The sequence below is a fragment of the Clupea harengus genome, chromosome 11 (genome assembly GCF_900700415.2).
Source record: "Clupea harengus chromosome 11, Ch_v2.0.2, whole genome shotgun sequence".
Taxonomy (NCBI): Eukaryota; Metazoa; Chordata; class Actinopteri; order Clupeiformes; family Clupeidae; genus Clupea; species Clupea harengus.
The window spans coordinates 28,085,712-28,101,244 of NC_045162.1; the positions used below are offsets into that span (position 1 = coordinate 28,085,712).

Here is a 15,533-nt window from a genome sequence, read left to right on the forward strand (position 1 = left end):
TGTGTGTGCGCGTGCGTGTGTGTGTGTGTGTGTGTGTGCGCGTGCGTGTGTGTGTGTGTGTGCCACTGGATCGACGGGCAAAGGCCACGTACCCCACAGACTTCATAGGAAACCTCTGATAGCATGACAATATATTCATATTCATATTCACTCATATTCTTCTGTGTGGATTTCAGGAAGTGGGTTTAGCTCTGAGAACGCTACTGGCTACTGTTGATGAGACCATCCCCACTCTGCCAGCTAGCACACATCGTGAGGTACCAATGCTTTATTACTAATAATAATAATAATAATAATAATAATTGATTTTATTTGTAATGCACTCTTCATTCAAAAGAATCTCACAAAAGAATACTACCGTATTTTCCGGACTATAAGCCGCTACTTTTTTCCCACGCTTTGAACCTCGCGGCTTAAACAACGATGCGGCTAATTTATGGATTATGATACCTGTGACTGTATACGGTGGCTTTGTGTTTACGGTGGCTTTGTGGAGCTAGGATGCTAGCATGGATGCAGCCGCATGGATGCTTAGCTCCACGCGATTTCTCAGTATCTCTCAATAACTTAACTAATGTCAAAATAACCACAGTCTACCAGCGTAGACAGAACACAACTCAAAACACTTTAGAAAATAAAATAAAAGTTTACAACAATACAAATCCAGTCTTCAAGTTCTTTAGCTCACTGGTTTCAAACTAGCGTCTGTCTTCAATCTAACGTTCTAGCTTCTGATTGACTCTTGCGACTGTGCGCTCTTAAAGCAACAGTGCACTTATCTAACTGGCAAAACTAACTATTGTATTAGTTTTGATATTCATTTTAGCATGTGTAAAGTTAATTTGTTTCAATGTTGCGGTAGGCACCTGCGGCTTATAGACATGTGCGGCTTATTTATGTTAAAAATAATTATTTTTAAAAAATTCAGTGCGTGAGGCTTATATTCAGGTGCGCTCAATAGTCCGGAAATTACGGTAGTCCTCTGAACTTCCTATGGTTGAATTCTAGCGTACAGATTGAATAATCTGGATCTTCATCATGTATAACTCAAGAGTGTGCTGCTTGAAATGCAAAGCTAATGTTTTTTTTATATTCTCTCTCCCTGCTTCTCTGCATCGCCCCTTCTTTGCCCCGTGCGGCCCCGGCCTCTAACCCCTCCTGTGTCTGGCAGATTGAGATGGCCCAGAAGCTGCTTAACTCCGACCTGGCTGAGCTGATCAACAAGATGAAGCTGGCCCAGCAGTACGTCATGACCAGCCTGCAGCAGGACTACAAGAAGCAGATGCTGACCGCCGCTCATGCCCTGGCCGTGGACGCCAAGAACCTCCTGGACGTCATCGACCAGGCCAGGCTCAAGATGATGATGGGCCAGCCACGGCCCCACTAGAACTGACCCCGCTCACTGGAGGGTCCGGGGCGCATGGGGGATGGGTTACCTGTTCTTGGTGGACTGAACTTGGCACCACCGAAGCAGCAGGCGGGCGGGCGGACACCCTCCCCCAGACTGCCTCACACCAGCATGTAGGACTCCACATTAGGACTCTTGATAAAGAGGGAACGAGGAGATACACAACTTCCGAGAAACTCACTACTGACTGACTCCTCTGCCACATCAGATGAACAGACTTCTAGCCGATGGCAAGGCTGCTGTAATCTATTGTGTGTGTGTATGTATGTATGTATGCGTATGTCTGTATATGTGTGTGTATGTATGTATGTATGTATGTATGTATGTATGTATGTATGTATGTATGTATGTGTGTATGTGTGTATGTGTGTGTGTGAGCTTATGCTTGTATGCATTGGTTGTGTTGCTCAAAGGCCAAGTGGCACCCTGGAGTTAAACATGTGATCTCCTGGATCAGGGCGAAGGAGCCTGAACTGATGAACTGGAACGTTTGCACTGGTCACTTCACTTGGTGAATCTTTTGAGACTCTCACACTCACACTGGCAGTATCAGCCACCTGTCAGTGCGTGTTCATTTCAGCTCAAAGCCACACACAGCCCTGGCCATCTCCAAATCTACTACTAAAGCAACAGATTAAATAAACCATCACAAAGTAATAAAGGATGGATTGTGTTTAACTTATATAAGTACCTGTGAACATTTGAACATCTCTAGTCATCTCCAGGGGCTTGAGCCGACACCCCCCCCCACCCCCACCCTCATGGTATGGCTCGTCAACTTTACAAACACACTTGCACTGATTCATAGCGGTTAAGATGAGTAAAACTGCCAGTATGGTTGTATGTAAATAAATGCAGTTCAATACATAGAAATGTCTCTACACATGTTGAAACATTGGCCAGGTGACTGATCACAGCACAGAAAAACCTCTTCAACCTGGGCCCTGTTTTTAGATATTTTTTTGGTCCAATTCTTTACTAGGAAATCGGTCCAGTATTGAATTAGAACAGTAAACTGGCAAGGGCAGTTGTAAATTAAAAAAAAATTAAAAATGACTGTTTATACAGTCAGTGTTTCACCTCTCTTCTTCCGGTCTCTCATGTAGCACCCAATTCAGTGCCTGTGAGGGTATCATATCATATCTGCTAGAGAGTACTATTGCAGATAAGCTACTCTACCAGATATGATCCCCACACCTGTAGTTGTTAATGGAAGTGAATAGCCACTCCGCACCACTACACGGTAGGCCAGTTGGCAGCAGGCGGCGGCGCTAGAGACCGGGAGAAAAGAATAGTAAAATACTGACTGTACAAACAGCCATTTGCTAGTTTCTTTAGAGTTGTTGTTGAGGTACACAGATGCATGTGTAATTCTGCTTTTCATGTTGTTAGATCCTTATAACATTTAAGAGACTGTCCGTGGCTGAAATAAGGGGTTTACTTTGACGTGCATGCTTGCTCCATAGGATTCCATTGTATAGCCGTTTCGCGGTTGCCGGTTTCAGCAATCTAACGCAACACTGGACCAATTTAGATCCTTTTTTGACACTAGTAGAATAAAATAACCAAAAAGGGTCAAAACTTTTCAACCTGGGTCTTAAGTTTCCCTGTAAATCTATTGCTGTTAAAAGTCCAGTCAAGTGGGAACACTCGAATATTATTTACCGTAGCACCTTAGCGACTGATGTCACTTGCCCATGAAGAACGGTCTCAGCCATATGCCATCACAGTATTCCTTTTTATAGAATTCATAGTTGATGCTACACAGAAAATATACCTCCAACAGTAGTAGAATGTGATTGGTCTACTAACTTTTTTATTCAATTGGGGTGATTTTTCATTTTTCAGTGACTCCTACATAGAGCACCACTGTTGCCTTACACACTCCTGACATGGTCATTCAACTTTAGGTTGTCCCCTTTATCTGCACTTAGACAAGAAAATCACACAATCAACTTCTGTTTTTCTGTTTATTTTGTGGGTATTTGATGTTGCTTAATCAAAGAGGCCGACGCCCATGTCATCGTCAGATTCTTCAGACTCCTCCTCCTCCTCTTTCTTCTCCTCCTCTGCAGCTGCTAAAACATTCAAATAGAATATATGTGAGGAATAACAGTCCCTCTTAGACCATTCAAATAGAATATATGTGAGGAATAACAGTCCCTCTTAGACCATTACAGGCTTCCAACATATGATTTACCAATGGACGATTAATTAAAAAAAAAAAAAAACATTCTCCTGATATAAACAGTAAAGATCGCATACATTTACATTTAGTGTGCCTACTTGTAGATAATGGTTTGAGACAAACATGTCAACGTAGCCACATAAATATGCTTTTCCCAAAACACCTTCATACTTCATCCAAAAACAAACACCAGAGATATCACGAAGCACTATGCATTATATTACTGTATGATTGTGAATATTACTGTATGATTGTAAATATCTGTTAAGAGCCATACCCTCCTTCATATCCAAGGCAGGATACAGGTCAGAGAAAAGCTGAAGAGCTATGGACCCCCTATTAGCTATTACTTCTCCAAGTTCCGGTGCCTGCACAGACTACATGTACCGGTATGTGGGGTGAGTGGACGAGAGGAGATGGGCATGAGACAGGGAAGGGTGGTGTCCATGACCCGGGGTAGCCCCTCCAGCAGCAGCATCTCCACCTCCACCTCCACCTCCTACATTACAGATCAGACTCCCAATGTCCACACTGGCCAAGGACTGGGTACAGAACAAACATAAGGCAGAGAGGATAATTTCAGATGGACAGTTAAAAGCTGAAGAACTGGGGAAAGAGGCAAGGTAATGGAATGATGTCCTTAATATAGATGTACCAACGGGTCGAGGTTAGTAAGTTGTCTATTATATGCCATTTTTCGCTCCTTTTGTAAATGAAAAGAAATGGTCATTGTAAATAGAAAACATGTCAATTTGTTCAGCTCTCAAGTCTTCTCACGACACGGGACTTGAGGCGTGAACGTATTCTCTCTCTCTCCAACTGTTATTGGATATACTGGGACATCATTTGGTGATGTGTTGTTACATGTTAGATGGCAAACCATCCAGGGACCTGTTTGAAGTGTTCCATACTGTATCTCACGCTACCGTGCTGTACCGCGACAGTCAATGGAAGAACAATGTAAAATGGTCTCAAAAGGCTAGCGATGAGAATATTTGTTCTCTATTAACTGGGGTCAGGATTAGAAAATCCTTAAAGCAATAATCCCTGAATTACAAAGGCATTTGGTAATAAATATTTGGCACTATATATATATATATATATATATAAAACATACTGTTTATTCATTATCCCACACATGATTATTGTTGTGTCTGACCTCTCTGGTGTTCTATGCCTTACCTGAGAAATATGGCTAGAATTCAACCCCAAAATATACACACACAATTTCACAAAATAGTCATATATGATCAACTGATATTTATTCACTGATTGCAAAAAATTACAAAAAACTTTCTGAATAATAACACAATAATAACAAAGAAGAAACAAAGAAAAGCTTTCAACAGATTTTTTTCTTTTTTTTTTTGGTCGACCTTCCGTGGGGAGCCTTTTAGTCCGGAAGATCCACCTCATGACTCATAGAAATTGTGTCCAGTAGTTTCTTGAATAAATCCTCCGTTGATTGAACTTCCTTGGCAGCTCTTATTAGGTCCTTCACAGGCAACTTTGTCTTGACTGGAGCACTGGGCAGATCCTGTGCCAAAGATTTTAAAGCCCGAAACTTCTAGAAAAAGGAAATCAAGTGAAAATAAAACATGAAATCTACATAAAAAAAATATATATTTTTCACACTATGCTAAGCACTAGGCTAAAGCCTCTAGCTGGGTTTCCATCCATCTTTTTTAAATATTTTAAGTGGATTTATGGAAATTCAGGTAAAAGAAATGTGAGTGCGCATTTCTATTCATTATGAAACACTCCCCTTCAGGGGAGCAGTTGTGAACAGCTGTGAAATCAAAACACGTAATAAAATATCAACAAATGGAATTTTATGCAAATTAACCTGTTCCCATTAACCTTATTCGCATTATACCCTATTAATCCAACCCACTCTAGCGAATCATTTTATTTTTCGACTATTTGAATGATCAAAATTTGCATTAAAAAGTTGGATTGAAACCTAGCTTCTTTCAGCCAGAAAAAGTAGCCCTGGATTAATTGAGCTTGAACACTTTGAATCAGGGATGTTCCCACTTCCCCTGGAGTCACTATAGTCCATACTCCATAGTAGTGCCGTCAGTTTAACGCGTTATTAACGGCGTTAACACAAACCCATTTTAACGCCGTTATATTTTTTATCGCGAGATTAACGCGATTTTTTTAGTAGTAGTAGTAGGCTTACCTTTTATTGGTAACCTAACTGTTACGGTTCATTGTTTCTGAAATAAGAGGCCTGACTGCTATGTTCCCAGCAAACTTGAAAAAAAGAAAATATTAAGCCATGGTTTAACTGCACTATAGGCTGAGTCCTTGTTTACCTGAAATGTGCACTTTATAATTTTATTTTGTACCGCAATGTTGGTTTTTAATAAAATAAAACATTTGCTTAAAGCAAGCCAATCCACTTTTCCATGTTGATAAGGGCATTCAAATAAAAATAAAATGATGGAAAAACTAAATAAACAAAGGGACATTTAGAATAGATACAAATTTGCGATTAATCGCGATTAATTTTGAGTTAACTATGACATAAATGCGATTAATCGCAATTAAATATTTTAATCGTTTGACAGCACTACTCCATAGGTTAATAGACACTTTAGCCCAGGATTAAGGATAACCCAGGGTTTCGAGATAGGAGTGTGAAATTCATACATACACTGACATTCACAACAATATTGTTTTTGTAAGGGAACTGCACGTGCAGCTCTAGTCTACATCACACCAGACTCTATCAGGTTAGGTCTAGGCCAGTGTGGAAACTAATTCTATCCCAGGCTCTGCTGCCATCTGGTGGTGGTGGAAGTGCTATACAACACCTGGAGGAACTGGATGTCGTCCTCAGTGTGGGAGAGCTGCTCCAGCTCGGCGGCCATGTTGGTGAGGTCGGCAATCCACAGCTGCAGGCCCTGAACCTGCTTGCTGATACACTGCATGTCGGCACGTTCCTGCGCCAGGATGATCTCGTCCGCCTTGCAGCGTCGCTCCCGCACCGACACCAACATCTGATCGAAGATTTGCTTGCTGGTACTCGACACAGTTCCTGTGGAGTGCTGTCCAGAGAGGAGAGGTGATGGAGGAAGGAGGAGAGGAGAGGAAATAGAGAGAGAAGCAAAGAGATGAGAGGAAAGGAGGAAAAAAAGGAATTAGTGCGTGAAGGCAAGAGATTAGACGGCAGGAGACGAGAGATGGAGAGGAGAGGAAATGGTGAGAAAGAGAGGGGAAAAGATGAGTGGAGTAGAGGAACATTTTGCACAGGCAAATATGGCAAATGAAACAGAACAAACTGAACACATGATAGAATGATGAGGTCACATGACACGGTCAGAACTAGAACAACAGCAGGATGCTGTGACGCTAACAGATGTAACACCATATCCGTATCCATGCCATATCTCACCTGTACAGCATTTACTTTGGTGCTTTGTCTGATTTCGCGTTCTGAAAGTCTTCTGAAGTTCCGAACAAATCCCAGATGAGAGAACTTTCATGAATGCCAAATTTGTTCATAAATCCACCGGAAGTGGAGTTCAGAAGAAATTCCTTCTTCTCAATTCTTCTCAACTGCGTTCGAGAATGAGGCCCATTGTTCTTTGTATTAAAACATCTCCAAAACCCACTTGCGTGTTTCACATGTTTTGGTTCTTACCATGTTAAACTGAATAACATATGAAAAGTTCTTGTACTCTGATTTTCTCTGTTTCCCAATTTTACTGAATTCATCTTGTTTACACTTGCATCTTGCACTAAGCATTTGAAAAATATATGTATACAGAAATATAGATAGATAGATAGATAGATGTGGGGGGGGGGGTGTAAGTGTGTTCTACTCACAGGGAGTGGAGAGGTTGGCTCCGTGTGTGTGTGTGTTTGTGTGTGTTTGTGTGTATTTTTTCAAAATTATTTAAAAATGCTTTTAATAATCATGCCAGCTGTCTCATGCATATACTGTACCTGCAATCTGGTAAAGCCAAGACGGAATGATATCTTTAAATGTACCTCATACCAGAAAAAAACAGGCTACTTTAGACTGACAGTATCAGAGTTGATACTTTTTATATTACTTTTTCAATGTTAAATTCAGCAAGTTTATAGAGTGTCTGAGACATGAATTCATATCATATGTAGATTCTCACAGAATAAATCCAGAGAGATGTTTTGGAAACGTTTACGTTTACTACTCTTCTATCAAAAATTCCCATAGTACAGACATAAATATTTGAAAAATATAGAAAGCAATTACAAAATAGATTAACAGGAAACAAGACCCCTGTGTTGTTGACAGTGACAGTTCCAAACACTTTCTTGGAACACATCTGCTCACTGCTTAGTTAGCCTGTACTGCTGTATGTGCTAGTGTGAACATGAGGAGATAGAGAGGCAACACTAGAAGCCATGTGTGTAGTCTGATGCTGGCCGCTGCGCTGTAGTTGCAGAGGCGTGAAGAGCAGCAGAACACCTTGTTACCGTTGCCAGCGTTGTCCACTGCTGCAGCGGCTGCTGCCCCTGAGCAGGTGGCCCTGCTGGCACACTGTTTGACGATGGCTGTCACGCCATCTGTGGACACGCAGGACAGAAGAAGAGAATAAGCCCTGCTCTGACTTGTGCCTTACTCACCAATCCTCTGAAGTGATACATATAGTAGTAATATAAACCCAGAGACCTATCCAGCCCATTGCAATTATCTTAATGTTACACAAGCCTTCTACTTACTCATAGTGTCCACAGTGGCCATGCAGGTATCCAGGGGAGGGTTGCAGTCCTGGTTGCTCTGGTTACACTGCTCATTGTTGGAGGTGGCCCTGCACACGTAGCATTTCAGTGTGTCCACTGAACATAAAACATGAAACAGCATTGTCATGCATCTGTGATGTACTGTTTTACACTCATAGTCTATGCATAGGCTACCCACAAATAGAAGTAAATTCAAAGCTGCTCAAGAACACTCTCTGAGAGCACTCAACATTTAAAAAAGAAAAACCTTGATTCAGAACAAATCATGATTTGCCGGGCTTTTCTCCTCCGAGTTGAACCTATCCTAATTATTTCTGGTCTGTAAAATTCTGCAAGGGCTAAAAAGTTTTTAAAGACATTTCTTTCTTTCTGGTAACATTTGGGAAGGAAACTTAAGTGGTTCAAAAACTAGATAACATCTAGATGTATTCTAACATCTAATCATAATACCTATAGACAGGAACTAGAGCGAACTGAAAGTATGAAAGAAGTAATACAAATACTTGGGATACTATGACAAAACATTTCACAGTGAGGATAAACATTTCTTTGTTTTTAATGAATTGAAATGAAAGTTTAGTGTTTGTTTCATCATTGTGCTCATTCAAATTTGAGTATTTGTTCCAATCCTTACCTGAATGCGCACACACAAAGAGAAGCAGTAGTCCAGTTAGAGCCTTCATGTCTTTAGCAGAGCTGTGGATGGGTGTGTGTTTGTTTTATATTACAGGTTTAAGGTTGAAACTCTCTTTGGGGAACCACCCACAGGGCATTCCTTCATGCGTTCTTCCTGTCCATCAAGATGCATTACATTACTGATGTCATCTTGTACAATTGTTATCTTTAGACAGTCACATTCCTAGACAACATCACTGCCTGTCACTGTATACTGTCACTGCTATGATTTATTCTGTCAGACCCTGTTTAAAAACATACAACGTTAATCGGGGATATGATGATATACACCTCTTCACCATTGTGTAGCCTGGAGACTGCACAGTGTGAACACTGTATACAATAGGTTTAAACAGGTGATGAGCAAGTAAACAGGCCCATTCTCCTCCACTTAAAGCAACATGAAACTTCATCACCATAGTTTCTCTATCCACAGGAGGAGTGAAAAAAACAGGATCGTCCTCTTCCAACAGGAGCGAAACTGCCAGTATGATACTATTTAGACAGATGCAATCGTGGGTTTGTTTGTTTGACTGTTCTCCTGACAACCACATAGTTGACATACAGAACTCCCTAGAATTATATTTAATGAGGATGCCTTCAGATTCATTTTATTCAGATGAGAAGAACAGTATGCAAGAACAGGAATTACAGAGTCACTGCCAAATAACAGAGCAAACAGATTTGGAGTTAGAGAGAAATAGAAAGAGGAAATTGATATTTTCATTTTTTAAATTCTTTTGAAAAAATAAGCTTGAATGTTGTTGTCAGATGGACTCGTTACAAAAGAGTGTAGTGCATTTTACATACTAACATTTACCGTTCAGGTCTGTCATAACCATTGCTATTGTACACTACTGGCAGAGAAACATCACTTCAGTATGAATGAAAGGAGGTGTTCATCTCATATTTGACCGGTGTCTTTTCAGTGTAAATTCTGCTCTAAGGAATGTATGGTGTCATATCATGCAGTCAGTGTTCAAAAACAGAGCAGTGTTGTAATGAGATGAAGTCATTGAAGACTGCAAGGCTTTTGTCACCTGACCAGGTCTTCATCAGGCAGAAGGCGTGAGGGAGGTCATGTTTTTGGCTACATAGTTCCCTTATTCACTGATTTCACATAATTATACCTGAAACCTGAACTAGCAAAAGCAAACACTGATTTCAGAACAGCATGCTAGGGCAAGAAGGTTCTGGAATATGGATACAAGCAGGAGCAGCTTGTTTGGGCTTCATACTCCAGTCACACTTCTTGTAAGATCCTGAACAATCAGACTTCAGCACGTCCTCCTTCTGCTTCTCAAGGGGGACACTCAATCCTCATGAGGTTTCCCTTTCAGTCTCTGTCTGCAGCATGCCCATATTCTCCGACCGCGGGGTTTTCCTGCAGGTACAGTCTGTTCAAAAGAGGACGGACAGATATGGATAGATTCTATTCAATGCCTATTAAAAGTCATACAGTTCCATCACCAGCACTGCAAACACAGTCAACTCTGAATAGGCATGGCTCATACAGCTTCATCGTAAACAAAGAGTATTAGTTTGACATATTATAGAGGTCACCCTCCTCTGGTAAAGATGAAGGAGGAAGATGACATCATCCCTGAAGCAGGCCAGAGGGTGGGTTGGCACCGTAAGGACAGTGCTGAGGATGTCATTGATAAAGGTACTCAACCCCTTGGGACAACAACACAAAATGGCCACCCTCAATACTGATGTCCACCACATTCAACAGAACGCCTGTGATAGTGGCATAGCCGACAAGGACAGTACTTACCTTATACATGTAAATTGAAGACTGTAAATGTTCAACCGATTTCAACTGTAAAACGGAAAACAAATTGTGTTGTCATGCAAAAATGCGACAACATAACTAAACTAAACTTACAACTAAACTGTATGCTGCTGGGTATTGGGCATCACCTCATTTTCAGACTAACCTTGTAGTTCACGTAGAGCTGAGGACATCCAGAGAGAAAGCCGAAAGCATACACTCCTGATCCAGGACAAACATCAGTTTAGGAAGAACATTTCAGAAGCATTCAAAAAGACAGAGATGCTGACACCAAAAACAATGCAGTGAACTATTTAGGCTTACAGTCTGTAGTCTTTATGGTGTAAATCCTGAGATATTACAGGCTGTAGTCTTTAAGGTGTAAATCCTGAGATATTGAAGACTGCAGGGCTTTTCAGCTGGCCAGGTCATCACTAGGCTATATATAATACCTTAATAAGGCTTACATTTCAAAATTGGACATTCGAAGAATACTTCAAACTTACCCGTAATGAGGCTGCTGAGAAACCAAGAATACCAACTGAAAGGCACAACAGAACTTGATTATTTTGAGTTGTAAATGTTTTGTTGTAATTATTAGAAAATGTTATAATTATTAGGCAATTTTTTTGTCTTATCGTTACCTTTTGTTCTTCAAGTACAAGAGGGAGTAAGTGACTCCACTGATGCAAACAGGACACAGCAGATATGACAGAAATCTCATCCCCTATAGCAGACCCAGAGGTTGAGATCAGATACTCAAACAATCTCAGGGTTCAAGACATATGGAACTGATATCAATAGCTCCAGCCCACTTCATAGTGCTTGTACAGATGGAGTATTTACTTTAATGTTACCTGTGAATCATATCCTGTTGTCAATCTCTCTGGTTCATCAAATTTGTCATCCTAGGGGATACATAGCAGAAGTAATCAAAAGGATATCCCCGTTGTCTACTCTGGTGATATTCTGGCGTGTCATGGTGATGGTCTGTGATCTGTCAGGTATACTGACTTGGCTGTAACATTGTACCTGGATGCTGAAAGCCTTCTTAAGTTTCCAAAGCTGCGGGGGAGAAAGACATTGGCACAATGGTTCTGTGAAAGGGCAATTAATGAGAAAGCTCTGAAATGCCACTGAGATGAGCAAGCAGTGGCTATTGACATTTTTGACAGCAGTAGGTTTGAATGAACTTTTCCAAGGGAATAGGCCTCCTTAAACTATGGAAGGGGAAAACCTCCCTGAAAGAGACTGAAACCATGCGTGTGAATGTGTTTGGGGTTGTCAGATTATCCATGCCCTATGAACATGCTGCCTCTGATGCATACCTCAAGCACCACTCCCACTCCAGTGGGGATGAGGAGCAGCCAGTTGGTCTGCTTCACCAGCAGGTGGAGGAAAATCACCAGTGTGCTGAAACAGCGCCACAGCACTGCAAAGACAGAAATAGACACACGTAGCCCCTTTCTGTACCCACATCAGCACCAGCAGCACACTGTTTGCCAGAGTCTCCAGCCATAAGGAGACACACCCGGACACTAACCTGATCTTTTAGACATGCCAGCCATGGTAGTTTTCTTCCTCCAGAAGCTGATGTCATTTTTAATAGCAAGGAACTCAAACAGAAGCTGGAATATATATAATAAAAATATCATATTTTGAAAGTTCGAGGTAAAGCCGTACATATAAAATATATTTTTTCAATAAAATAGATGAATTTTAACTGTTTTGTACGTTTATAAGATGAGTTCAAACATTTGAAGTAAGCACAACAGAACAAACATATGTTCTGCAAATAAAACAAGCTTACATTAAGTATAGCTGCAAAAATGGTGAGAGCCAATATGTATACGTTTGTGTCCGTAATCACACCTTTGAATTCATCAACCTGATGCTCTGTAAATCCTACAACATAAATTGGAAAGACAACAAAACAGATACCAAAAGCACATAAGGTGAAATTTCTCAAACGTATTTATTATTACATGCCTCTGTATTACATTTAATGACTTACCAAAATGTTTTAGAGAATAGACTACATCTCTCATATGGCTCCACAATCTAAATTTCCTTAGAGAGATGTTTTCATAGGTTACAGTCAAATGGACTTCTGTGGTAGACTCATTTATCTCCTGTAGGGGGAAAGGGAAACTGTGTCATTCATATACTCTTATCCACTGTTGTGAGCTTGTGTAGTTTAGAAAACATCATGATTGTTACATACAAGAAAGTCCTTCATTCTGATCTGCAACTCATCGACAACCATGAAGGGCAAATACATCTTCTTTTTTACATCTTCTTTTTTCATCCCCTGGTAGGACCAAGAACAAGAGTTGGACCAGGCCTCTAATGGGTGTAAGACAGATTCCTTGAAGTCAGGTCCTTAAACAAACTCCAGAGAAGGACAACATTAACGTCTCTCACTGGCACAGGTCTATTTTCAGTCAAGCATCTCAAGAGGAACAGACAGGACAGGGCCTTAACACTCTGACAGCTTCTGCTTTCTGATTGGCAGGCACTGTTCTACTTTGGGCAAGGTCACACATACATTTAGTCTGTAACAATTCTCCAAATGAGAGAGAGCCAGCAGGGAAAGTGACATTTGAGTCATTCATTGAGTGAACTGATGTTGAAATCATATTTGATAGATTCACCAGGCCTATTTTTTTTTGTATTTGCTATTGAATCTTTTGTACTTGCAGAACTAGTTGGTTCTTGTCAGAGGTCCGCTTGTTCCCTTAACCAGTTCACAGGGCGTTCTGCACTAACCGTAAACCAACCTCTGGTATAAGAGTAAGGTGTATCCTGGTGCCCACAGTCCTGAAACTCACACTTTCATATAGCGCCGTACATCGCTAGGCACAGCCCCTTTGCTGAAGCTGAACTTCTCCGCCATGATGCTGAGGCAGAGACGGGAGTGCCAGAGGGAGACGGGCGCAGGTGACACAGAACCAGGAGCCGGCTGCTGCTCCTCATCCTCTTCCTGTGGACAATGTGCATACAGCTGTAGCCAACTATGAACTTCAATGGGGACATCCACTCAGTCCAGTCAGAGGGACAGTATAGAAACAGCTCAGGCATGGCTACAGGAAATAACAATAGCTAATTTACAACGGGAACTTTACCTGTGCAGTGTCTTCACTCAGGCTAGCGGTCATGCCAGGTGGATGTCGTGTTGTGTAAGAGGTGAGCCGGGTTGCATAGCTCGCATGCCGGCTATCCTCCCAAGGAGCGCCACTACCACTATGCACATATATTACTGCGAACAAAGTTCCGTTGCTTCTGGTTGCCTTTGGGAGTGGCACGTTCACTTTTCTTCATACAAAATAAACAAAAACACAGCAAAACAACACAGAATGTTGAAAAGCTTTTGTTGTCATTATTGCACCACTGTCTCCTTGTTTCACGTCAGGTAGGCTATTCGTTAGATATTAACATTAGGTAGGCCTGTTATGTGTTTGCGCATTGAAGCATACCCCCTGATATGCTATAATGATAACTGACCATTTTTACCTCTCGAATTTAGTGAAGATATCAAACTCGTTCTCCTGATGGAGCAGGCTGTGTCCTTCCACATCGCTGGGATCTAATGTTACGAAAATGCTCAGCTTTGGGAAGAAGCAGCCAAGCCAAACATGTTAACCACAACTAGTCTGCAATTTATAGGCTATTTTGTGTACACGAAGGAGATGGTTGTAGTGACTTACCTGAGGGTTCTCAGCAAAATACGGGGTAATGCAGCTGTCACCTCTGGTGTCACAGGGTTTTGTATAAACAAATCCGTAAAGGACCCAGCAGGTATGCAGTACATACACGACGAACACTCCCACGGCCACCTTAGTGACAGACGTGTTTGCATAAGCGCCGTTTTTGGGCAAGTTAGAATAACAAGATGGAAACATATTAAACGCGGAAAATAACCTGCATTTAAACCATGAAAAATGGGCTACGTCGTTATAGGCTACCTTACGAAAGCTCTGCCTGATGCTAGGTCATTTCTATAGCGAGCTATTAGACCTGGATAAAATGTAATTTTGGACAACCAGTGCAGATGGATACATTATCAAGGCAACAGTACGCTACAGCCTATCACATCTCGTCAGAGGAGCACGATAGACCAATGCAGCATAGAAATGATTCTGGGTGGCTCAATATCCTCCAATACCGCGAACAGATTTTTACCAGCATCGCTCTTGACTGCATTTCAAAATAAATCCGGTGGAGTTTATCCAGAAGAATGACTGAATGAATTAATTAATGAAAATACAGAATTGTTTTAATCTATTGATGCATTGGGCTGAAGTGTTTTACTGCCCGGGTTGGATATGACAGCTTGGTGCTCAGGGCCACAGACAAAACTTTCAACGGTTAGTGGAACAACTATGTAAAGAGGAATGCTTATTTTATCATTTGTTTCATTTCCCTTTAAGTTCGAACAAAACCTACTGCCTCAACTCAGCGGAGACACTTGCACGTGTCTTGCCGATAGAAACATACACCCCATTGCATTGTGGTCAGGACCAGTCTTGCCTCAGATGTGTCACTGTAACGTTAGCTTACTTTAGCTAATTTTGATATAATTTAACCTATCCTCACATTTGCTGTATGAGCTTGCATCTAATAGGACGTTTCAGGAAACGCAACAACGCATTTCTGCATGCTGACTATGGATATCGCCACACTGAACGAACGTTAGCTAAAAGTTTCTTCCATCGTTTAGCGTGAGCTATCTCGTAGGGTAAATAGCGGTA

General features: G+C 41.3%; 2 protein-coding genes across 2 annotated transcripts in view; one reads left to right on the forward strand and one right to left on the reverse strand.

Moving 5' to 3' along the window:
• The window catches only part of ptk2ab (protein tyrosine kinase 2ab), a 62,920-nt gene extending 60,855 nt beyond the window's left edge, over window positions 1-2,065 (forward strand). The window contains 2 exon segments of the mRNA XM_031576702.2: window positions 177-257; window positions 1,172-2,065. Of these exon segments, the coding sequence (XP_031432562.1) occupies window positions 177-257; window positions 1,172-1,387 (297 nt within the window). The 3' untranslated portion in view covers window positions 1,388-2,065.
• Window positions 2,066-10,172: 8,107 nt separating this feature from the next.
• LOC105910587 (cleft lip and palate transmembrane protein 1-like protein) lies at window positions 10,173-15,340 on the reverse strand. The gene is made up of 17 exons (XM_031576961.2): window positions 14,490-15,340; window positions 14,296-14,390; window positions 13,908-14,097; window positions 13,616-13,765; window positions 13,007-13,093; window positions 12,797-12,914; window positions 12,593-12,687; window positions 12,326-12,410; window positions 12,111-12,214; window positions 11,815-11,847; window positions 11,640-11,690; window positions 11,427-11,509; window positions 11,289-11,323; window positions 10,949-11,004; window positions 10,786-10,830; window positions 10,572-10,685; window positions 10,173-10,304 (listed from the first exon to the last, which is right to left on the reverse strand). Exons 1-17 carry the CDS (start codon window positions 14,682-14,684, stop codon window positions 10,173-10,175), a joined length of 1,668 nt encoding a protein of 555 aa, XP_031432821.2. The 5' UTR covers window positions 14,685-15,340.
• Window positions 15,341-15,533: the final 193 nt, after the last annotated feature.